This window comes from Seriola aureovittata, chromosome 11 (assembly GCF_021018895.1).
Source record: "Seriola aureovittata isolate HTS-2021-v1 ecotype China chromosome 11, ASM2101889v1, whole genome shotgun sequence".
NCBI classification, from domain to species: Eukaryota; Metazoa; Chordata; class Actinopteri; order Carangiformes; family Carangidae; genus Seriola; species Seriola aureovittata.
In genome coordinates this window covers 2,787,679-2,811,571 of record NC_079374.1, presented here as the reverse complement: position 1 = coordinate 2,811,571, position 23,893 = coordinate 2,787,679, and the positions used below count along the sequence as shown (strand labels likewise).

The 23,893-nt window shown below is 45.9% G+C and overlaps 1 protein-coding gene across 2 annotated transcripts; it reads right to left on the bottom strand.

The window, feature by feature from the left end:
- Nucleotides 1-1,019: 1,019 nt before the first annotated feature.
- On the bottom strand, nt 1,020-23,270 carry akap11 (A kinase (PRKA) anchor protein 11). 2 transcript variants are annotated; one of them, XM_056389184.1, is made up of 13 exons: nt 23,223-23,270; nt 22,857-22,950; nt 19,155-19,265; nt 18,567-18,677; nt 18,417-18,470; nt 16,894-17,025; nt 15,965-16,229; nt 11,147-15,584; nt 10,847-10,987; nt 8,706-8,792; nt 6,630-6,676; nt 5,880-6,079; nt 1,020-5,135 (listed from the first exon to the last, which is right to left on the bottom strand). In XM_056389184.1, the coding sequence occupies exons 3-13, from the start codon at nt 19,215-19,217 to the stop codon at nt 4,947-4,949; spliced, it is 5,727 nt and encodes a 1,908-aa protein (XP_056245159.1). In that variant the 5' UTR covers nt 19,218-19,265; nt 22,857-22,950; nt 23,223-23,270; the 3' UTR covers nt 1,020-4,946. The 2 variants fall into 2 exon arrangements, with proteins under 2 accessions (XP_056245159.1, XP_056245160.1); XM_056389185.1 differs by lacking the exon at nt 23,223-23,270 and having other exon boundaries at nt 8,706-8,789; nt 22,857-23,095.
- Nucleotides 23,271-23,893: the final 623 nt, after the last annotated feature.

Sequence of the window (23,893 nt, the reverse complement as noted above, 5' to 3'; positions counted from 1 at the left end):
CTGACTGCAGCAGCCAATTTAATAAGAGCTAAGCTAAATAAATACACAAACTGTATACATATATTAAAGATATCTATTTAACATGTTGTTAGCATGTAAGTTAACGGTATATATTCAAATGATATATGCAAGTTTATTAAAACATACATGTTATATGTTTATATATGTATTTCTGTTTATAACATCAACATATACTGACAGGCTGTGAGATGGGTTTATATTTATCTGCCTACAATATGAGCATACATACATAAATGTATGTATTTGTATAGGCTATTTATATATGTCAATATATGGAATCATTCAAATTTCTTGTAGGTTTCATGTGTAATTTTTACATTTTTATATGTACAAATATTTCATATATATATATATATATATATATATATATGTATATCACTTGCATATGGGTATTATTGGATTATTAGTGTTGACTCATTTGAGCAATATTAATAATAATAATTCTTGGGTCTTTTAATCTAAAATGCACCTAATTTATTTCATGTGATCATGTTTTGCATATAAAATCTAATCCCGCCATGTATCAGCAGAATTACACTATGAACTGAATAGTAGAATATTTTCCTCTGAAATGCAGCAGAGGTTTGATAAAATAGAAACACTGAAATACGTCACAACTCTTCTTTCTACATTGAGGACAGTTAATCTACTTGTTTTGTCAAAAATATTCAGTTTTCAAAATGAGAAAAAGCAGCAAATCGTCACATTTTAGAAACTTCTGTTGATCGTTTCTGCTTGATAATCGACTTGAATGATTAATCAATTAATTGATGATGAATTTTCACCTAAATATTTCTAACACCAATTATTGGAAACAAAATGTCACATGTGAAACAGAACCAGTCCTTTTTTTTTTTTTTAAATTGAGTTACAGGTAAATTGAATGAGATTCTGTTGGGAAATGGAAAGGACTCTGATGCCACACCTCTGCGGAGTGAAAGAATGATACTGAACATGACACAAGGACGTGATCTTCTCTTCATTAGAAAGAGACAAGATAAGAGCACATGAAAAAGCTTTATTATCACACCAAGCTTTGACATAAACAAATTTAGAGTTTCTGACTTCAAGCTTAGAATGTGTAAACTATTCAGCAATGCCACGAGGGAGAACATGTAGTGAACTCACTGTTATATAACTTACATAATTTATTAAATATCTTTATTTGGCAGGATTTTACAAGGAAGCAGGAAAAATACAGAAGTGAGTGAGCGAGTGGAGGGGATGTACATCTCTCTCTCTTTTCTCTTTCTTTCTCTTTGAACTCTCCTGTGTCTCTCAGAGAGAGAGAGAGAGAGAGAGAGAGAGAGAGAGAGAGAGAGAGAGAGAGAGAGGCAGAGAGTAACACTGGGAAACAACAGTAGCTAAAAACAGATCGACAGGATCTGCTTCTAAATGCAGGGACACATTCAGCTTTCACAAACACAACGATATAGCGCTATAGATCGTCCCGGGATGCACAGGAATGTAAAGTAGAGTAGGAAAGAAAACAGTAGAGTGAAGTGGGGAGAGTGTGGGTGTGGGTGTGGAAAAAACCAGGGAAAGTCCTACTTGAACGACTAAACATTCACACTGGGAGAGGATGCGAACACTGTGATGCTCTCTCTTAATACATTCCTTTATTGTAAACCAATATATCCGAATTCTCTCACTCCTCAGGTTAATACTTCACTATGTCTCCTCGTATTCTATTATTTCCACAGATATAACTTGAGTATCATTTCTTTCTTTTTTAAAAATAGTGGATTTTTTTTTGTTGTTTTTTTGCGATTAATTCATTTTTTGCGTGTAAACAAATCATTACAGGACAAACACCTTTAAGATTATATGACCGTTTGGCAGCCTGGAGGTGAAGCAGTCACAGACGAGGCATCTGCACAGGCCTATAGTAGCGTACTGTACGAACCACTGCAGCTCCATTAGTGTCGGCCAATACATTAAGAAGGAGGAGGACGCCGAGCTGTAGGAGTCAATGAGGATTCAGCCATGCAGGTGAGCACCACCAACAACACTTAGGTTATAGTAATAGATGCGAGGCGGTGGGGGGGTGGGGGTGGGGGTGGGGGTGGGGGTATATTACAGTGTTTCAAGCTCAAGAAGGAAAAGTCCTGATAGAAATCTGAGGACCATCTTCTCATCCTTCGGTCCCTCATTAAAAAAACAAAAAAACAAACAAAAACACAATAAATACAAACATCAAAATGTATCCCAATAATCTGTCTTTTTTTTGGGAGGGGGGGGGGGGGGCAGTTTTGTGTACTCCCATACAGAAATGTAACATATGACATATATGTGACCTATAAGGAGATATATTATTATCACATATCTAAATCCTGTGGATATATGAAGTTATGAGTTTATAACATATGAAATACCCAGTAAATATGTACAAATATCAACAAATCTGTGATTCATTTTTACATAGAACATGTTTTCTATGTTAAAAATTATGTGTTAACATTAAATATTTAATTTATTTATGCAAGTTTACTAAAACATCATACATGTTAAAATGTTTATAAATGTTTTTCTTATTGATGTCTACACATTGTGGGTTTATAATATCAACGTATACTGACTGGGATGGATATATATTAATGTCACATCCATCTACAATATAAGCATACATACATAAATGTCTATATTTGTATAGGCTATATATAAATTTCTAATAGGTTTCATATAGAACTTTCACATATATGTACATATAAAATAAAAATGTATATTTCATATATGGAAATTCAATATATATGTACATATATTACATTTGCGTATGGGCTGTGCATGTAACTGCAGGTCTGCAGAGGTTCTGAGGGCAGAGCTGGAAATGCCCCGTTTCTCCTCGGCCAAAAAAACAAACACAAAAACACAAAAACAAAAAAACAAAAGTGCATCTCAGCAAAGAGCTGTTAGTGCTGTGCGTGTGGACGTATACGTGGGAACTGGTGAGTAACTGGTGAGTGTGTGTTGGGGGGGGGGGGCGGGAGTTGTGGTATTCAGAGTCCTTCATTCCACGAGGTGACTGTGGAGCGTGGGTGACACGACGTGTGAGTCCAGCGCTGAGCTGTGGACATGCTTTTAATTTGTGGTTTCGGAGGTGCAGCTGGACCGCTGACTAAAAGCTCCTCCATCTGCGTCACTGGATCTTCCCCTGAACACAGACCCGGGGCATCAGACCTCTAGTACTGACTGGAGGGGAGTCACATTATCCTCAGCTAAATTTGGCAACAGTGAGCCAGTATCGAGGCTTCTTTCTTCTTTGAGCAGCATTTCATGTTCGATTAGATACTCTACCTTCAAAAAATATACTTTTCAAATACCGCCCCAGTAAACATCATCCACTCCACGTATTTTTACTAAGTTTGACAACCATGGAGATTGTTGCTAGGCAAGCAGTGTTACAGTTTCAGATAAAACAGGGAATACAGGCAACTTCATCGACGCGCGATGACAGCGCAGTGCAATTTACTAAACTAGAATTTGACAGCTTTAACAGAGTCGGGCCGATCTGTACGTGAGGTCCAGGTCTTCACGGGTCCACAACGATGGACCTGATCCTAAACGGACCTGTGGGAACCCCTGAGCCGAGGCGGACCTGGGAACAGCCAGAGCCGAGGATCATTACACTCGATCAGAACGACCAACCAAAATGTGCAGTGTGACGGTCATCGATGAATTTGATTGATTAACAAGCTGCTGCAGTGGAAAATTGCAGCGATAAAATAAGAATTATTTCCTAAGAATGAATGTGAAGTCAGAGAAAGTAAAAATAATTTGCTTCTATGTTTCAAAGACACATTTTTATAAATAAATTAAAGTCTTATTTCCACCTGCTGCAGAAATAATAAAACATTCTGTCGCCAACTGAGCGACAAACGAACAATAATGTTCTACTAAAAAAAGAAAAGATGTTTAATATTTAAGCATAACTTCTCCTAAGATCAGCTCGGGTTCAGTTCAGCACAAAGCTCCAGTGAGCCGTAAGTTTAGGTCCGTTTAGATCCACGTGGCTGTTGTGGACGTATTGACGAAATCCAGAACCAAGTGGACCCGCAAAGACCTCTGACGTATGGCAGCAGCGTATTGGTCGAAATGTGAGGAGTCGTTAAACCGGAACGGCTCCAGAGAAACACTGGACTCCAGCAGACTGAGTGGATTAATACAGTGGAATACTAGAGGGGAAAAACTGTCAGAGGGTGATGAGTGTATCTTGGATTCTTCATGATAATACAAGGGTGTGGTGTGCAGTAGTGTGTGTGTGTGTGTGTGTGTGTGTGTGTGTGTGTGTGTGTGCGTGCATGCACCATTGGTCTCCTAACATGTGAAAACACCAGCACAGAGGTGAGCTGTGGGTGTGTTGACATCATCGACCCAGCAGCGATGGGGATTCCCTAACAAAAAACACATTCTCTTCCTCTCAACTCACTGTATTTCTGTCTCTGTCTGGAACACATGGGGTGGGTCTCTCTCTCTCTCTCTCTCTCTTCCTCTCTCCTTTTCTTTCTGTAGCTCAAGCACGACGGCAGCAAGGTGTGAGGGCTTCAGATCAGAGTGTGGGTCGGGCGGGAGAGACGGCTCATTAAAACATTACGTGATAAACGCAGCCGGATAAATAATGAAACTGCGACGACAGAAACAGACGCTTGGAAAGAAAAACAAAATACAACAGAAGAAGTCTGCGTCAATGCAAAAACACACGCCGCTCACATTCATCAGAGTGAGTTGGATCAGCTGATTTCTGTTTTGGCGCCCTCTAGGGGCCGCGGAGTTTTGCAAAGCCCTGTTTGGAACTGAGAGGAGAGGAGGAGAAAAAGGAAAGGAGAGGAGAGGAGACAAGGAGAGGAAGAGAGGAGAAAAGGAAAGGAGAGGAGAGGAGAGGAGAGGAGAGGAGACAAGGAGACAAGGAGAGGAGAAAAGGAGAGGACCTAGGCGTGCTCCAGGAGCCACTGGAACAGGGGGACACGGTGCGGCTCTCTGCCCGCCTGCAGTGCCTCCTCTCTGGCCTGGGGCGGGCCGTGGAGCGCCTGGCTCTCTTCACAGTAGCGCAGCAGCGTGTGCAGCAGCTCTCCCACCCTCCACCTCCTCTCCCGAAGCCTTTGGACCACGGCTGGGAGCTGAAAACACAAACACTCTTATCATTCACCTCCGTCACCTCTCTTATCAATTACAATCCGGATTTATCAGTGTGGTGCACTGCCAAGAGAGGGATCTGGGTAAATGTTTAAGGGTTTCCCACCGGCTGTTAAAGCTGTATCTTCTAATGGATCAACACTTCAAATAAAAATGTTACAACTGGAAGTACATAAAGACTAGTTAGCAAACTAGAGGAGTATTTACAGTTGGGTCTAAAAGTAATGGGACAAATGGTTGAAATAATTTGCTCAGTGATGAATAACTGGTTAAAAGTAATGGACAAGGGTCTGAAGTAGGTAGCTTATAGTAAACAGTTAGCTGAAAGTATTAATAAACTAATAATAAAAGCTAAAAGTAACAGACAAATGGCTGAAAGAGAGTTTAAAGTAATAACTTCAAAGACAACAGCTCAAAGTAACGGAGCTTCTGTCGGCTGCTCCGATCAGCTGGATACAGACACCTGACCAGAACAATCTGAACTCTGACAGTTCAACTGTATGAAAATGATGCAACAATATTGACTTGAATATGATTAATTGATGAATAAGATCCAGTTCAATGGTGTTATTGATGAAGGAGGTTTACTGTCATGACAGCAGCTGCCGTGGAAACCAGGATTCCACTGTACAACATCTCTAACCCTGAACTCTAACATCAGCAGCCACGAAGCGACCCGAGCTGGTTCAGGAGAGTTTAATAATAAATACCACAGTGGGAACCGTCACCTGCTGCAGCTCTCTGTCAGGACTCAGCTGGATCTGGGGAATGTCGGCCATGGAGGCTGCCGCCCACTGCAGGAGGCTCCTGAGCTGAGGGTCGAGGGTCACGTGCTGAGGGCCGCGCCCGGGCTCCCTGATGTCCGAGTTCGCGATGACCAGCGCCGTCCTGGGAGTGAGCAGCTGGGTCCGGTCCACGCAGAGCGTCCCTGCAGCACAGAGACACGTGGGTAACTGATCGTTGCGCACCTCCTCTCCTTCAGTAACATCTCAAAGACGTGGATTCACTGAGAGAAATGTGGAACAGTCCCACGCTGCCTCAGCTCTGGGTTCCCACGCTCCCACAGCAGAACAGGCCCAACGAGGAACCCACCCTCACCACCCCCCCCCCCCCCCCGTCCCGGTCACTGAGGGCTGCTCTGGTTTGACACACACACACACACACACACACACACACACACACACAACGCATAATGAGTGACTGTGGAGGGAGTGGAGGGGATGAATGAGCTGAATACGGGGGCGGTAAAATCCCCGGCTGCGACACACAGACAGACGAACACAGCTTATTTCAAATGAAGGAAAACTGTTCTGAATCTCAAAGAGTGGAAAGAGCAAGCCAAGCCCCCCCCCCCCAACCCACTCGCCTCTGCTGTCCAAACGTGGTTAAAGTTAAAACTATTTTGTGCCACAATCTGCAGTTTTTTCCTGCAGTTTTTATTGAATCAGTCAAATGAAGAGGAAGTGAAATGTCCTCACCACTGGACTCCTCTCTGACCTCAGTCTCCTTGTCCTCTGTGTTGTCACTGTCGGATGAGAAACGCCACGTTAGAGAGAAAGCTGCATGTTAAGGATCTACAAAATGACAGCTAGCATGCTAAAGCTAACAGCAGGATATCAGAAGCCGTGAGCGCAGCAATCACAAGATACCTGAGACACACTGAAGGAGCCGTGCTCACTTCACTGTCAATGTTTTGTTTTTGGGTTTTTGGGTTTTTCTCTGTTCCAGTAAATTTACTTTCCTGCTTCTGTGTCTTTTGTCAGTTAAGACACAACGACAAAGAAAACATCTCCATCACTGTGAACTTTGATTTTTTCCGAGCTGAAAGTCGAACTCGGTTTCCCCTTTGTGTCAATTGCGCAAATATTTGCTGTGTGTCGTGCCAACAGGTAAACAGTCATTTCTCCACTTTATAAGATTGTTAATCACAGTGTTGTTGACGCAGCCCACGGCTACAGACACCCAGACTCTGCTGCATATGATATAAAGATATCATTTTCTCTGCAGAGGCAGGACGACTGCAAATATAAAAGCTTCACACAGTCACGGACAGAGACGAGCGTTAATGGACGATACTTTCAGTTTTATCTATCACCTATGATAGATAAGATTAATGGCCTGAAGAGTATAAACCCACCGCTGTGCACACTCACATGTTGTATCTTTACTTGTTTTTAATCGTCATGTTTAGAAGAAAAACTAAACCACAAACCTGAACCTGTGAGAAACCTGCCCCCTAATGGCCGACACTGGACCATTCCTTACTCTGTCAGCAGAGTGGGTCATATAATACATAAAAACACCTATAAATCTATGTTATTTAATAATTACAAATATCTATATGGTGATGGACATAAGAATCCAATAATCCAACTAATGCACTAAAGACATTAGAGCCGTCACAGTGTGAACATTAGAGAGGAAGTGTGTACCTGACCAGGTAACAGCACACAGTGCAGTCCTCTCAGTGTCACTACAATAGTTTTCTGTTTCTCTTCAGTTACAGTTTTCATCAGAACTAAAGGATTCTAACTGTTCAGCAGGTTTTTAGGCCTTTTCAGAAATCTGTAGCAGTTTCCCTTTGTTTTAGGAAGCCACCGGTTTGAGCTGATGTCAGACCAGTATCAGCATCAACATGCATTAGCTCTGTACAGATTACCTATTCATCAGTGAATATTTTTGTTTGGATTCACGTACAACGTTGATGGAAAATAAAAGCTCTTTGCATTTAAAAGATTGCTGCTCAGTCTCCGACTCTGAACCGAGATCAGCTGAAACAAGTGGCTGCACGAACAAAACAAAGAAAAGGATTCAGTCCCTCCAGAATGTCGAGCCCATACACTTAAAAAGCTTTATGTTATAAATTGATGAGGTTATATTGTAAAGATCAGCTCTACCTGTGATTGAGACAGAGCAGTCGTGGATTTATTCTCACTTTCAGTTTTAATGAATTATTAAAAAAAAACTGCTGATTTTTATTTTAAAAATCCCATTTAAAAACATCGCAACATACATCGCAATTTTAAAGAAAAGCTGCTGCTAATCAGCCCACGACATCCTGGAGGGACTGATTTCTAAACGTCTAGCAGGACGGAGAATTAGAGCCTGTGAATCTACCCGTGGGTTTATACTGGTGAATAGCATTCATGCAAAGAAGCTGCAAAATATAGTGACACTACAAATGATTCTATGAAGCAACAGAATTACATGCAAGTAAAACAGCAGCATTACATCACAAGCTGACATTAGTGTCAACAAGCATGCCATGTCAAGCCCAGTTATATTTAGAGCTGGAGTGTGGTCATGCAAAAGGGCTGGTGGTTCCCAGTATGAGACAAAGTACAAATCAAAATGTCATTGTAGTAAATCTTTTTAATATGACGAGGAAATTCTCTGGTTCCAGTTCTGTGCTGAGATTTTCCACCGATGCTTTTCAGCTTCAGAGTTAAATTCACTGATTACTTTGTCTCATTATAGGTGAACCACCCCCCCACCCCCCCCACCCCGGGGGGTCTCTGCGGAGGGCGAGCCGTGTCGTCCAGCTGCTGACCAACCTGTCAGAGGGGGAGAAGGACATGCGCTCCTCACACGCCTCCCCCTCCAGGCCCAGACTGCTCCAGCTGCTGCTGTTCCCATTGCTGCTGGAGAGAGAAGGCAGGTAACGCACCGCTGTAACAGTGACAGGCAACACGTGATCACATCATGAGAGCTGCTGAAGATCAGGACATAATAAGCAGTTTCATTCCCGTTCGCTGTAATCACCACATCTGTCACGCAGCTTCCACAAACAGCCGCCGCTCGGATTGACGACAGTTTGTGGCGTTTGGAATAATCCTTTAAATGTCAGGTGAGGTTCAGAACAGAGGAGGATTGTGGGTTTTTCCACCGTGTATCATCCCTGATGTTGATGGAGACAATTTGTTGCTAAAGGCCCGAGATGTGAGATCATTACATTCTTGTCTTCACATAATCCACGTTAATCCTGCAGGTTCCACCGGGACAACCGGCTGGCAACAGAAGCACAACACCTCTCTCTCTCTCTCTCTCTCTCTCTTTGTGTAATTAGTCAATGATTAGCGTGCTGGCTGGAACCTGCACACCGTGGCGTGCGGCGCTCTCGCTCTCACTGACGGAAGGAACATTTCTGATGTGTAAGAAAATAACCCTCCATTAATCTGCATTACCTCAGCGGCAGCGTTCTCCCACACGCTGACAGCTCCTTCATTTAGTCAATCATCATGTTCAACTTGTCAAGATTTTATTTTTTTTCTCCTTCTTCCGTTATTCAATCTGCTGTGAGGGAATGGCTGCATCAGACTAATGAATTACACATGCTGGACTTTGTTCCTGTAGAAACGGTGCCCTGAAGTGAAGACAGCGTCAAAGACACACCTTTAGAAAATATTATGATACATTAACTTTGGTCCCGATGGCCAAAGTAGCTGCTAACACACGGTTTTCTTTCAGTATCTTGGGAAAGAATCTCACATGTTGTCAGTTCTGCTTCCACAGAGATAGCAACCTTTGCCAGAAATGTCAACAGCCGAACTCCCAGAGTCCAGAGACTTGAATGCGACCCTGTTACTGAGCGGGCCGGGACTCAGACTCACTCGCTCGCTCCCACTCCCTCCCTCCGCAGCGATGGCCAACTCTGTCACAACTACTACTTGCTCCTCGTACCTTGTGGTGTATTTCACAAACTTGGCTGCACTGACAGCTACATAAATCTTTAAACATATCCGTTACAGGGCTCACATATAATGCAACATTTGCACAAATCAGAGTAAATTGCATTTTGGCAGAGGAGTCCCAAACCATAACGCTGTGCCCTGTGCTGACCTTGGGAAACCTCCAATCTAGACTCGACCACAGGAGGCTCCTGCAGAACGGGTCCAACACCAGCAATGAAGGAGCGTTTCTGTGCCGCTCCAGGTCTGAGGAGACGGGCGGCACGAACACACACAGCACCAGTGAGAAGCTCATTCTTAAGTCCATGACTACGCAGAAATAAATGTACCACCTCCAAATGAAACTTTAAAAACATGTACGCATTAATTCAACAGTGCTGCTGCCACTTTCCCACATATTCAACCTACGATTAGGTCGTTTACATTTACAGACGAGATCAAATCCAGAAACACAGACGTGTGGCTGACAGATTTACATGAGCCACCTGCTGCTGCAAAAACTAAATACAAACAACAACAACAACAACAAAAAGATGGCTGCAGACTTTCTGGGAAACTAAACTCTTATTGCTGCTAGAAAATTCAAACGGTGGACCAGATAAAAACGGGTCACCTCCCGACCAGCTGGACTCTGTGCTGCATGTCTGTCTCCTTCTCTCTTTCCTGTCAACTAATGAAGTCGTAAAACAAACCGGAGCTTGAATGCTGCTCCTGCTGATTGTTGACTGTCTCCAATTAAAGTGCAAAGAGCTACAAATAACAATCATCTAATGTCGTGTATGTTTACTCAAATAATGACTCATGCTTTTGAAATACTGAAAAGATGCTGTGCACTAAATCAGATGCAGAATATTTGAATCAGGATTATTAAAATACTGCGATAGTGTAATAACCAGTGTAATAACGAACACATTAGAGCAAAATGTGACGCACAACAATGTCTGACACCAGGTGAGGCAGCAGCTGTGTGCTCTGCAGGTAACTAGCTGGTGAGCTGGTGGTTGTACCTGTCACTGAGGTGGAGGAAGCTGCTGTTGTCGTCGAGGTGCTCGTCCTCAAAGCTCAGGTTAGACCAGCTGCCCAGACTGTCGTCTCCCACACTCAGCTGCTGAGACACGGTGGACTCAGTGGCTTCCCTCCCCGGAGAGCTGAACACACAGACACACGGAGGGAGAGGGGTTCAAAGTTATCCACAGATTTACATTTACACAGTCACGATGATAATTCTCTCTGTGCGGTAAAATGGTGAAGAACAAAGCTGTTAAATGCTTCAGTGTGTGTGTGTGTCTGTGTGTGTGTGTGTGTACCTGACGTTGGCCGCCTGGCAGACGTTGGACAGCGCCGACGTCATGATCTCAGCGGTCAGACTCTCGGCGTAGCTGGTGCCATCGTGACCGATGCCGCTGTCGGCGTTGAGGCTGGTGTTGCTCAGCTCGCGTTTAGCCGTCTCCATCGCCATGGAGACCATCTCCTCCGCGAACGCCGCCCTGTGGTCCAGGTCGATGTGGATCTTCGGGATGTCCAGGCCGGGGAGCCGCTCCGTCCTCGCCTGACAGTCCGCCCTCTTCCTCCTCTGTATTACAGACTGGCGGTGCCGGCTGTGTTTGCTGCAGTACGGACACTCCTGGACCTGACAGTACCGGCACGTCCTCTCCCCCAAAGCTTGGCCCGCCGCCGGCCCCTCGGACAGCCGCTGGGCGTGAGAGTGTCTGTCATGACCTTGGGTCCTCTGATGTTCCCGGGACGAATGTCCGACCGAAGCCAGGCTCATCTTCAAAGTGTCGTCAACTATTTTCCCGGCGTAATGCTCGATGACCTGCATCACCCTGCTGCTGTAGCCTCCGTCATACAGGCTGCCTGTGCTGTGGTAATGCCTGCTCTTCCCCTCCTTGGACAACAGGGGGCAGGAGAAGGAGTTCCTGATGAGACTCTCCGCCATGTCCTCCAGTTTGGATTTCTTATAAAGGCAGGAGTCAGTGAGAGACTTGGGCAGCCGCACAGAGGAAAGATGCAGCTTGCGTGTGACATCGCAGGTGATGTTGTACGCTAAAGACTCTGCAAAGTTGACCAGGTCCATGTACTCCCTCTGACTCTGCTCCTCCGAGTCCCTGCAGCAGCACTGAGCGTCCTCGCCCGAGGGACACACCCCCGACTCCGCTCTGTCCTTGGGAGACGAGGCCTCGCTGCCTGACGCTCTCCACTCGTCCGGCAGTGACTTGGAGGAGTGGAGGCGGGTGCTGGAGGATCTCTGTTTGATCTTACGACCGGCGTGAGCCAAGCCCTGTTTTATGGAGCGGTAGGCCAAACGGCTGGCGTACTGATCCAGGACCAGCTCCCTACTACCTCCCTCCTTTTTCAGCACCCTGATCAGGTAGCCAGCATATTCGTCCGTCACGCTCTCACAGCTGGGATACTCGGAGGACAGGCCGGAGCTGGAGCTGGAGACGGTGCTCGAGGTGGAGGCGGGAGAGCGAAACACGGAGGCTATCAGGTCGTTGGACCACTGCTCGGCCAGCCGCCCCACCCTCCAGTCTCTGCTCTGGTCTGTGCTGGGTTGGGACTGGTGGTGTCGGTGGTGATGCAAACAGTCAGAATTAGATCTGTCCAGGCTGCGTCTCCTGAGAGCTCTGTGGTACGGACACTGCTGTCCGGAGCTCACCATCCTCTTCACATCGTTGATCACCTCCCCCGCCACCTCGCCGGCGTACACCCACAAGGTGTTGAGCGTCTGCTCCGAGAACTGAGCCACGCTGTCTCTCCTCCTCTCGCCGCCTTTTCTCACCTCTCCCCCTTCCTCCTCCTCCTCCCCTTCCTCCGCCACTCCCAGGGTGTCCATCTCTGTCGCCATGGAGACAATGTGACAAGCTAGCCGCTCGGCGTAGTGGAGAGCTTCTTTGTTGGACATTCTGCGAGCGGACACGTGGTGCAGTTCATGCCGGCCTCCCGCCGCCTCTGAACATCTGTTAGCACCTTCCTCCTCTGCCAGTTCTTCCTCCTCTTCTTCCTCGTTGCTGTCGGCCTCCTCGGAGAGAGACCTCATCAGCTTGAGCATGAACTCAGCCTTGTCGGCCTCAGGGGTGACGTCTTTCGGGCCCGGGCCAGGCTCGGGCTGATAGTGAGGGGTGGGAGGGGGGGTAGCAGGGGAGAACTCCTTGGCCAACTTGCTCTTCAGCTTCTTGGAGAACTGTTTTATCTGCTTCTCCTTGGACACCTCACTGGGCTGCTGAGGGGTGGACGGAGGAGTGCCGGGAGTCCCGCCAGATTTTTGCCCGGAGCTCGGACTCGAGTCATCGGCGGGAACAGATATCCTCCTCTGCCCGCCCACCTCGGCGCCCGGCACGTCCAGCGTCTGCATGGTTACCGGATGTGTTTCCACCACACCTCTGTTCCTCGGATCTAAGTCACAGCTGGCTCTCCTCTGGCTTTGAGAGTCTGTGTGAAAGGAAATGTGAGGAACGCCGGGGTCTGTTGTTATTTGCTCAACGTGGAGCACCTTCCTCACAAACCCAGAGTCTCTGCAGTCGTATCTGAAACACTCCCTGCCAGCTCCCTGCTTCGATGGCGAGTCTGGAGCCTCATAGTTCGCCGCCTCCTGCTTGGAACAAGATCCCCTTCTGCTTCCGACTGTCTTTGTAAAGAAGTCGGCGCAGTCGCCGAAACTCTTCTTCATCTTAGAGGCTGTTATCAGCTCGCAGGCCTCGGTCACTATCATATCCACCATGTTGCCGGAGAAGTTTTGGAATGGGGACTTTCCTTGGGAGGGAGCTCCTCCAGGTGTGGGGGTCTGAGTGCCGTGACTGTACAGGTGAGTTTGTGTAGATGTGGTGGCGTCAGGGGAGGATACAGGCACTCGTTTGGGGCTGGACTGCGGGGTATCTGAGGAACAGGTCTCCTCGGGATCCTGGAGGTGGGAGAGGGCTTGACCCGCCTGGGGCACAGGAATACAGCTGGCCATGCCCGACACGGTGAACAGGGCTTTCTTCACCGTGCAGGATGCGTCCTCTCCTGAGGGTCCCGGAGGCGCCGCTGTGGCCGAGCTGGAGCTCAACACCTGCTGGTTGGTAAAGGTGCTGCAGGTGCGAGTGCTGCTGTTCTCTGAGCTGACGTAGCAGATGTTGTCCAGAGACACGCTGATCGCCGCTTGGCTGGTGAAGGCGACGTCGGCCTGAGACAGCTCTATGAAGGCCTCCTGGATAACAGACTCAGACAGGTCTGAAGCATAGGAGGAAACCACCTCCTCCTCCTCCTCTTCCTCTTGCTTGTTGCCAAAGGACCAATCACTGGGGGTGAGAGGCGTCGAGGGGTGGGAGAACTGACACACCTCCATGATGCCTTCAAACACGAGCTCTTCGGCCAGATCGGCGGCGAAACGTGTCACCGTGCTGTGGAAAATCTGCTTTTTCACCGTCAGGAACTCCTTCAGCGCTCCGGACACAGCCTCTCCCACCAGGAAGCCAGCTAATCCATTGATCGCTCGCTCCTTCAGCACGTAGGCGTGGCGCATGCCGATCTCATGGAAGGCCATCTGAAACACGGACGAGGTGAGTCTCGCAGCTAAGTGGCACAAGGTGGTGGTGCAGGAGGAAACGCCTTTTTGGAGGTCTCGCAGGGCGCTGCCCAGGCTCATCTCCACCAGGTCAGTGGCGAACCTCTGGATGCCGTCCTTCAGAGACTGGGACTTCTTCTGCAGCTTGTCCACCGTCACAGTCTCCTGTATCTCTGAGAGCTTCATCAGGTAACCCGAGGGGTTCGTGAACTCCTTGTGGCAGACGCAGCTGAGGTTCTTGTTGTCGCTGATGTCCACGGCAGACTGGTAGCCGCACACGGAGCCCAGGATCTCTTTGGACAGACTGCTGGCAAAGTCTGAGTAGGTCTTATACAGAGAGCAGAGATCCTGGGGTTTACGCAGCTCTGAGCCGTCCTGCTCGTCCTGCTCGTCCTCCTCTGTCTTCCAAAAGTATTCCAGAGGTCCACTAGAGTCAACCAGAGGGCTGAAGGCTGAGGAGCTCACAGGACTGAAGAGCGGGCCGCCGTTCTCCTCAGAGGGGGTCTGCACCGGGCGAGGGGAGTCAGGCACCTCAGAGTGAAGTGAGTAGGGAGAGCCTGGCTTCAGGGGAGTGGGTTTTTTCACATTGGCTGGGAGAACGGGCTGGTCGAAGCGGTGAGGATTCATCCCCTTGGTTGAGCAGCCCCTAGAGACGTATTTGGAAGCTGAGCCCCTGCCGCTGGACTCAGCCGACTTCTTCTGGGTGGTTGTGGCACTGATGGTGTCCAGAGGCAGCGCCAGAGTGCAGCTCTCGGAGCTCAGCTCCTCCAAGTCATCAAACTGGTCAAAACTGTCAAAGAATTCACTGACTTCAGAGTCTGAGTCTTCCACTCGCTCTCTGGGCCCCCCCGGCACCTGAGGGATGTCCAGCTTGGCCAGCAGACTCTTCTGGTAGCCCACCTCGTCCAGGAAAATGATCGGACTGGGGCTGGAGCAGTCCGACTCTTCCGATTCACTGACATGGATTAACGGCGAGGGGAGGCGAGCTCCGGGGCTGCAGTAAGTCCACTGGGATTCTACAGCTGACGACCTCTGCACTGTGACCGACACGTCTGGACCCGACCTGTGTTTGGCCGAACACTTCTTCGAGGACGAGCTGATGATGACGCGAGAGCCGGACAGTTCTTTCCTCCTCTTGTGGGCCGGGACCGTCTGTGATGCCACGTCGCGCTTTTTAAAATGACGATAGGAAGCAGCAGCTGTGGAGAAACGACAGGAAAAACACTGGTTAAAAACAACAAAAGTAAAACATTACCCAACGTTAAAGAAGAGCTGAGTGAACACAAAACCTTGGTGCCTTAGTTAAATAAAATGTAGAGGAGGAAGTGGATCTCAGCTAGAAAAGAACTGACTAGTGCCATCTAGCTGTGAACTGCTAAACTGGTTTAAATTCCTGCCACTTTTTAATTAATTATGCATCTGTTATGATGGTATAAAAACAACACAGGGGGTTTTAAAATTGAGGTCTCCATTTTTGATTTTCCATTAGTATCTATATTGAGCTGATGAGACCACAAGATGCGGCACATAAGAGACCAGCAGCAACTAAATCCCACCCAGCATCAGCTGTTCAACCTACAGGGATTGTCTCCTGCGTCATCCTCCTCCAGATGCTCCAGGGCCGTGACGAAGTCGTCCTCGATCGACGAGACCGACTGGTTGGTGTCGTCTTCCTCCGGCTGGCTGGGCTCAGCTGTTCCCCTCTGAAGCGCCTGGAGCTCCAGAGCGTAGCGGACACCTGCCATGTAGCAGCCCAGCAGGCCGAGCAAAGACGCCACGCTGGCCTGAGGGTAGACGCTAGCGCCGGGATTATGCCTCAGCACACACACAGCCTTCAACCAACACTGGGGGCGGAGGAAAAACAGCACAGTCAGAAATAAAGAGGAAAAGAAAACACAATTCACATGGGATTTTTTCATCCTAATCTCACAGGAAAGGGGGGGGGGGGGGGGGGGCAGGAAGTGTACTGTTATGTCTGTGCTCTGATTGCGAGATGATATGTTACATGTGCAGAACATAAAATCACTGAGTCCATGTCTACGGCGTGATGCAGAGAGGTGGGAGGTCCAACTGCCCGAGCCGGGCGACATAACCACAGAGTGAGAACCCAAACACTGCACATGGGATCAGGAAGGACAGGGCCGCAACCGTGGGCTGGAAAAACAACATCTGTCTGTCCCCACCTGCATTTCTTCAACAGCGTGAGAAAGACTCGGTGCGTGTGTTTATGTGCAGGGACAGTGGGAAACTATTCAATGAAAGTTATTTTGTTTTACTGATGATTACAGCTGTAAATAATCTTGTTTTGAGAGTTTTAAAAAAAATATGTAGTTTTTCCAGGAAAATAGTTTTTTTAAGGACACAGCAGCTTGTCGGGATAAAAACAGCTACAGGCAGAGAAAAGCTTCAGTACTGCACAATGACTTCCCCCTCACTCTCTCCCCTCACTTCCCCGTCTTCATCTCACTTCTGCTTTATTCTGCACACTAACTAAGGCCCGTGGCCTACCTGAGGCCCGGCGTCTCTGTGCTCCGCCGGCCTGCGGGAGTCTTTGAGCAGCAGAACCTCATCGTTCTTGAGGCCGTGGACGTGGAGCGACCTGAGGAGCTCGCACAGCCCGGCAGGCAGAGAGGTCAGAGCCTGGGGAAGAAGAAGAGGGAGAAACACATCAGTCTGGAGGTCAAACCTAGACCTAACAAAGTACTCAGTGAAAGATTATTTAATCTCTTAACGTCGAAACCTCCAGGAGTCCTTGAGAGGGTTCCCAGCAAAAAGGGGGAATCGTTTATTTTCAAAAACTGCGAAGAGAAACATCTGCTGCTCTTGATTATTCCGTAGTAAATCTCCAAGTAGATGCAAGGTGCTCTTGAAGTTGAAATGTGGGTGTAGACAAAATGAAGGTCTTACTTTAGCTGTAGATATAGTTAAAAAGCCTTTATTGTGTTAGTGTATTTCAAAGCAAAATATGTAAGAAATGATCAGGGCGTGGTTGGAGAGAGAAGTAAGTGTCGTGGTTCCTTATATTTACATCTCACAGGCATATTATATAATATATTACAAATACACAAGAAGATATAAGTTACCGTCATGACTATAATCAATGAAAATGAGAAATAAAGGGAGGGAGGCAGTTTAAATCTATTTCCACATGAAGACCTGGAGAAATCCGATAAGTGTCTCTCTGAAGTCATTTATTGAGACGATCGCCTCCTCTGATTGGCTGCTCCACACACTCAATACCTTCCACTTTAGAAGGCCGTCGCTGCTGCGGTGACTAATATAAAAGTGGCGTGGCGTGGAGTGATCGCCATTATTAGTTTTCAGAGCATATTTATTTTCTGCTACTCTTTCTCTTCAAGGACAGGTGAAGTGTTTTATTCTTATGTGTCTCTCGTCTTTAAATTTGCAATTTCCTTCTGTTGCGTGACGTTGCAGTCGTTACAAGTGGTTTTCATACACCCCAACAATTTATTTTCACTATGGTTCCATCCTTACGTCACATAATGACAGAAAGAATGAATATTTTTGTTCAAAGGTTTCAAACACTTTCTGGAATAAAACTTCTACAAGCAAAACTCGTGACAGGAGGGGTGTGTGATGGAATTTGTTTAATTAAGGGTTCTTGATATGAAAGAATTTGAGAACAACCGCTCTGAAAGACACTGCTGAGCCCAGACATTATGACCCACTCTGTCTAATATGCTGTTGATCCTTAGTGTGCCAAGGAAACAGCTCCGAGCCGCCCCGGCGTGGCCTCTGCGACCCTGAAGGTGCCCTCTGGTATCTGGCACCCGGACGTTAGCAGCAGCAGCAGAAGGTGCAAAGTGGAGCTGCCTGTGGATCAGATTTGTTCCTCCCCCACACCCCGTCACCAGTTTGTGATTCGTCCCTCCTCTGATATATTTATATCACAAACTTTAACATCCACTCTTATTATAAAATAATCAACCTAATTTCCTGCATCTGTGAGTTACGGCTCATCCATTACGACCATATAAGGAACTTAAACTCTACAGACAGGACATTCTTACCTGTTGGGTGACGTCGTCCCCTTCACACTGACCAGGCAGACACACAAAATGGATCTGAAAGAACACAATCGTCTCAGTATTAATGTGTCTTATGCTTGAATACGGCTGAGCGTTGCATATGTTCACGCTGCTGTTACTCGTGTGACGAACCTCTGTCAGTCTCGTGGCGTCTCTGGTCGGCAGCTCTAGGCCAACGCCGCACAGCTCCTTTTTGTTCCTGAAGAGGCTCTTCACACACTGCGCCCCGCCGTCACGCACAGTCTGCAAACACACATGCGGATTTTATACGTCCAACAGATCTAATGAGAAACCAGTGCGTGCGATTGCAGCATGCATGAAAGATCAAGTATTCAGAGCATCCTCTTTGAAGTAGCTACATGCTTTTACACATGACTTTAATAGAGATCTTGGATAATATTGGATATGGAGAGCACATCTCACCACATTAGAAACTGCAGTAAACGTCAGAACAGTACTGCTTTATCACACTCAATACAAACTGTCCAACACACGCAAGACAAGATCTGTTGCATTTTAACACAACAACAACATTGCAAGTCGGAGATAAGAGGAGAAAGATAAATCTGATTTCAGCTTGTCCTGTTCAAACGCTTTTTAATATCAGGTGAAAATGTCCTAAAAATCCAAAGTCAGAGATGTAATCACTGGAGAGAAGGGTTTAAAACCTGCATTCACAGACACAGCACACTTCAAAATAAAAGCTCCCAGCAGACAGACCTCTTTCCGGACCGAGGCCCGGGACCTTACTGGCACTCCTCTAATTCGGGCACAGGCATCCATAGCAACCGAGAGCTGCAGGGTGGGGGGGGGGCTGTTCTGGCCGCTCACCTGTAAACAGAGAGTGACATGAAGAGGAAGTTTAGAGAATAAAGGTCAAACTGCTGAAACGAAGAGACGAGATATTCTCTCAGTCCTAAATCTGATCCTGTTTTTCTCTCTGGTTCCCTCGACAATCCTCAGCAAGTAAAAAGAAAACAGGATTGTTCAGCGTGAGGTCTCTACTGCTCTTAAATGCTACTCAGCTGTCTCACCCCTCAGCCACAAGAACACCACATGACAGTATCAGTGCTATTAGTAAACAAAGAGATGGCACACTATATTTCTATCTGCTGCTGCTGCAAACATTCATGCTAAAACAGGAAGCACGTCGTGATGGTTTACGTTTTCATTTGTGCTCTAAAGTTTTCATCAAAACCGTGTGAAAATAACATGAATCAAGCTCTTGGAGGCCTAGACTTGTCCTGCTGGTGAGGATAAGCTATGGTAGGCCGCGTAGCTTTGATATCCTTTTAAAAGGCAGGCCTGCGTCAAAGATCAAACAGCAAGGCAAGAGAGCAAGGGTGTGTGCTCTGAGCAGGGGAAACACACTCGGTAAGCAGCATGAGAGAGCGGGTAAAGGAGGCAAAATATTTACAGTGTACAAGAAGGAAAAGTTTCCCAAGAAATCCAAGCCTCCCCTTTGAGGTACAGTCCAAAGCAGCTAGTCGAGTCTAGACACAGGCGGGCGGTCCCTATTGATCAGCCCGTCCTGCATCCTGAGAACCAGAGGGGCAGAGCACATGCCACCGGCTTCCTGCGGTGCTCCAGAAACTCCAGGCTTCTCACGGGTGCGTTGGTGGGCTGCACAAAAAAACAAAAAAAAAAAACAACACAGCCAGCCAGCGCTGCCTAACCTCAACCATGCAGTGCATCCCAATGCACTCACAAGGGGGAAGCAGGCACAATGACGTCTATTATGACTGTGCCTATCTAAAACAGAGATGAACATAAAGCAGTTTGGCAGATCTCCCTTTTTTATTGTTTCATGTTCAGTTCAAAGCTCCAGTGTTCAGTTTATACCTACATCATCACCATATGCAACTAATGTGGTCAATGCCATATGTATTTAGTAAAAGAAAAACTACAATTAAATCTAATTAAGGTTAGACTTAAACAAATCCTCAAGGGCTGATTCATGCAACTAATTACCACTGTAAATGCAATGGAGAAAAAGGGGATTCTAGAGGGCGTTTGTGATCATCCAGCTAAACAACGCGTCGAGGGCAGAAACTGTGAAGTCTGATATCCTGTTTGATCGGGGAACTGATGTGGGCCAAACTCTGAGTGCGAGTGTGGGTGGCCGGAAGGATAGACAAACAAAGACTGAGATAGAGAAGCAACAGCCTGGAGGACATGAGAAAAACTCACAGCTCACTGTGAGACCAAACACCAGTCTCTCTCTCTGTCTGTCTGTCTCTCTCTCTGTCTGTCTGTCTCTAATGAGACACAGGTGACTCTCGGGTCAGGTGGCGTTAGTGCAGCGGACAAGTGGATAAACCATGAACTCTAGAACTTATTTCTATAATATCTGAGCTAGTCTTTGCTGTAGATGACACCACAGAGACAATGATGTGGTTCTTATAAAGACAAATCTTGATGCTGGAGATGCTCCACAGTGAAATTAATCAGACAAATAAATAATACGCAACTATTTTCTTATTTGCTAATTAAATTTTAAGTAAAAAATGCTTCACATTTTTTAGTTTCAGCTTCAGATGAGACATTTTTTTTACAGCAGACATCTTGACTTCTCATAGTACGAAAAGCACAGGTGTTACTAATAACATTGTTAGTAGTAAGTGTGACAGTGAGCCAAAGAACAATACCCATAACACGTCAAAATGTCTTCCATAACAAAGGCCTACTGTGAGGATTTGCTGATTTTCTTTGTCTTTATGAGATACTCTTAAAGACCGTGAGTCAGACAAAACAAGCAGCTTTTTTCTTCTTTTTTTAAACTATCTTCTGACATTTTTCAAATCTAACAGTAAAGTAAGAGACTAAAAGGAGATTCATCAATAGTGAAAATCATCATTAGCTGCAGCACTTCTCCACAGAGAATAATAGAATAACTGCTAAGACATGATTTAAATAGATCTTTGGATAGATCTGCATTAAATATCTCCACTCTCTCCAAAGTATCAATACTACCAATATTAAGTCTTGTTTTGATTACGGATACCAGCATCAATAGATCAATAGACTGAAGAAAAACATGGATCCATCATATGCTAGATCACACCCTGGGCACGTGAAGTCTCTTCTGCAGTGTTTACATCTCTGCTGCTGTCGTGACTTCCTGTGTTTAAACTTGCATGTGATTAAGTAGAATACTCCAAAGAAACGCCTCATGTATATCAGCTGCTTTTAACAACGAATAATAATAATATTAATAATAATAACAATAACAATAATAATCTTTATTTATAGAGCACTTTTCATACAAGAGATGTAGCTCAAAGTGCTTTACAATATAAAGAAATCTAATAGTACAATAAAATACAGGGCGGATTGAAGGACAATGTAGATGATAAAATGTGTAAATGAAAATAAAACCAGAAACCAGTGAGAATAATAAAATATGAGAGAATTAAATAACAGCCAAGTTAAATAAATAGGTTTTCAGCATCTCTTATAGCTCTTGGGTTAGGGTTAGCTCTTTCCATAGTTTTGTAGCACAGTTAATAGTTTTTTCTTGTGTGTAAAATTGTGTGTATTTAAAAGCCTGACAGTAGAAGAACTGAGAGCTCGTGAAGGATTATAAAACCACAGAAAATCTGCGATACATAGCAATGATATCAGTATTGATATTGGTGATCCTGGCCCTGGTGTTACCCCTATCACCCAACTTTGACTTAAACAACCTAATGCAATTTCTCTTTTAGGGTGTAAGTGTGGTTCACCCAAAGAAAGAGCTAAAATATATCCACCTAATATGTAAGAAATTATATTTTCACTAGATATAAATGATAATTTCATATTATCAACTGCATCATCATTGCTACTTGAATCAGTAACCCTCACTTGTTGACAACTTTGACACCAACACAGTGACTGTCATATTCTACATCTACACCTCTACACGTTATAATAACTGTGCTTAACATGTAGAAAATCCCGCTAACGCAACCAAAGGCCGTAATTACAGGTAACTCAGCCGGGCTGTGTGTTTGCTCCTGGGGCTGGTACCCGCCGCAGCACCAGGCCACAGAGCAGCCACACTGTGGATGCTGATGTTGATTCACTACAGGCTCAGTCAGTCAGCAGCAGCACAGACAAACTAGCTAGTTAGCTACCACCGGCTAACGCTGCGCAGACAAACCCGCTAAAAACAAACCTTTTTGGGGACACGGCGAAAAACGGCAGTCGCCCAGCTCGGTAGTTGACAGGCTGTCAATCACCGGGCTAACAGCACCACCAGGCCGCGGTCGGCTCGGTCTGTGATGTCACCTTACTGTCGTTAGCTAGCTAGCTAGCTAGCACCTAGCCACCGAGCTAACGCTGACGTTGAGGTGTAGTCAAACGCCCAACCGACAACAATACGCGGTTCATTTGTCGGTATTCCTAACACAGCTGTTTGCCTTGATCAAGACATTTTACCTCACGACTCGGTGTCGGACTCCGGCAGCGCGGACGGTGGCCGCTGTCTTTAGTGCGCGACCCGTGAACGATCCGTCCGTTTGGGCTCCTCTTCCTACAGTGAACCGCGGGGAGGAAAAACACACATGGGACACCCCGACTGACTTAATTACTTCAGTTTTACGACTAAAATTAGTAATGACCCGTGATTTAAAGCTAATAAATACTGTATTAGACTATTTATCAGAAATTGGCAACAATAACAACAGCAGTTAAAACCATTTCTAATGTTCGGGAAAAGTAAAATGACTCTTTAAATTTCTTCCCAAGAGCCACACTCGCTATAAAAGTCACCGGGACGGATTCAGGAGGATGAATACGCTTTACCGTGCTTGAATCGATTTAACCGATTCCCGAAAATGAATCGAGCTCTCCGGTTACTGTCCGTCACCGTTCTCCCCATGACAACAAGGGGGCCGGAGGCATCACCAACCGCACGCCGAGAAAACGATCTGTGTCGCACTCGCACTGTCGAAGGCAGAACAATCGAACTGCAGACACATAAATAAACATATTCATATTAATAGTGGTGGAATGTGACAGATTATTTGCATACAATAGCCTACAGTTTTGATGTACATGTACTTTACTTTAGTATCTCTATTTTAGAATATTTTTTATCTATATTTCAGGGTAAAATATTGCCTGCATTTAGTTGACAGCTATAGTTACTTTCAAATTAAGATTTTACATTTAAAAAAACATATGACCACTTTAAAAAAATACAACACACTGTTAAAGTTAAACCTGTTGTATTTATCCTTTTTTGTTTGTGACCCCTGGTGATAAAGTAGGTTTTGTCCGGGGCCCTTTCTCACAGGTTTCAGGTAAATTGGTAGCAGTTCTACCAAAGAGAGATTTCCTCTCTAAACATTGGTTTCATTTAAAGTTTTTTTTTCTGTGTTCCTCTCCCATTGATCACTTTTTTTCCCATTGGCTTGACAGTTAATTGGTCTTAAAATGGGGCTGTAGACACATCATCTAATTATTCTTAGTTT

Coding starts and splice junctions, on each gene's coding strand:
- akap11 (XM_056389184.1), bottom strand. CDS start 19,217: ATGGATGCCTGTGCCCGAATTAGAGGAGTGCCAGTAAGGTCCCGGGCC. Junction 15,585..15,964: donor TGACGCAGGAGACAATCCCT/GTAGGTTGAACA, acceptor GTTTCTCCACAG/CTGCTGCTTCCTATCGTCAT. Junction 6,677..8,705: donor TCCTTCTCCCCCTCTGACAG/GTTGGTCAGCAG, acceptor CTCATCCGACAG/TGACAACACAGAGGACAAGG.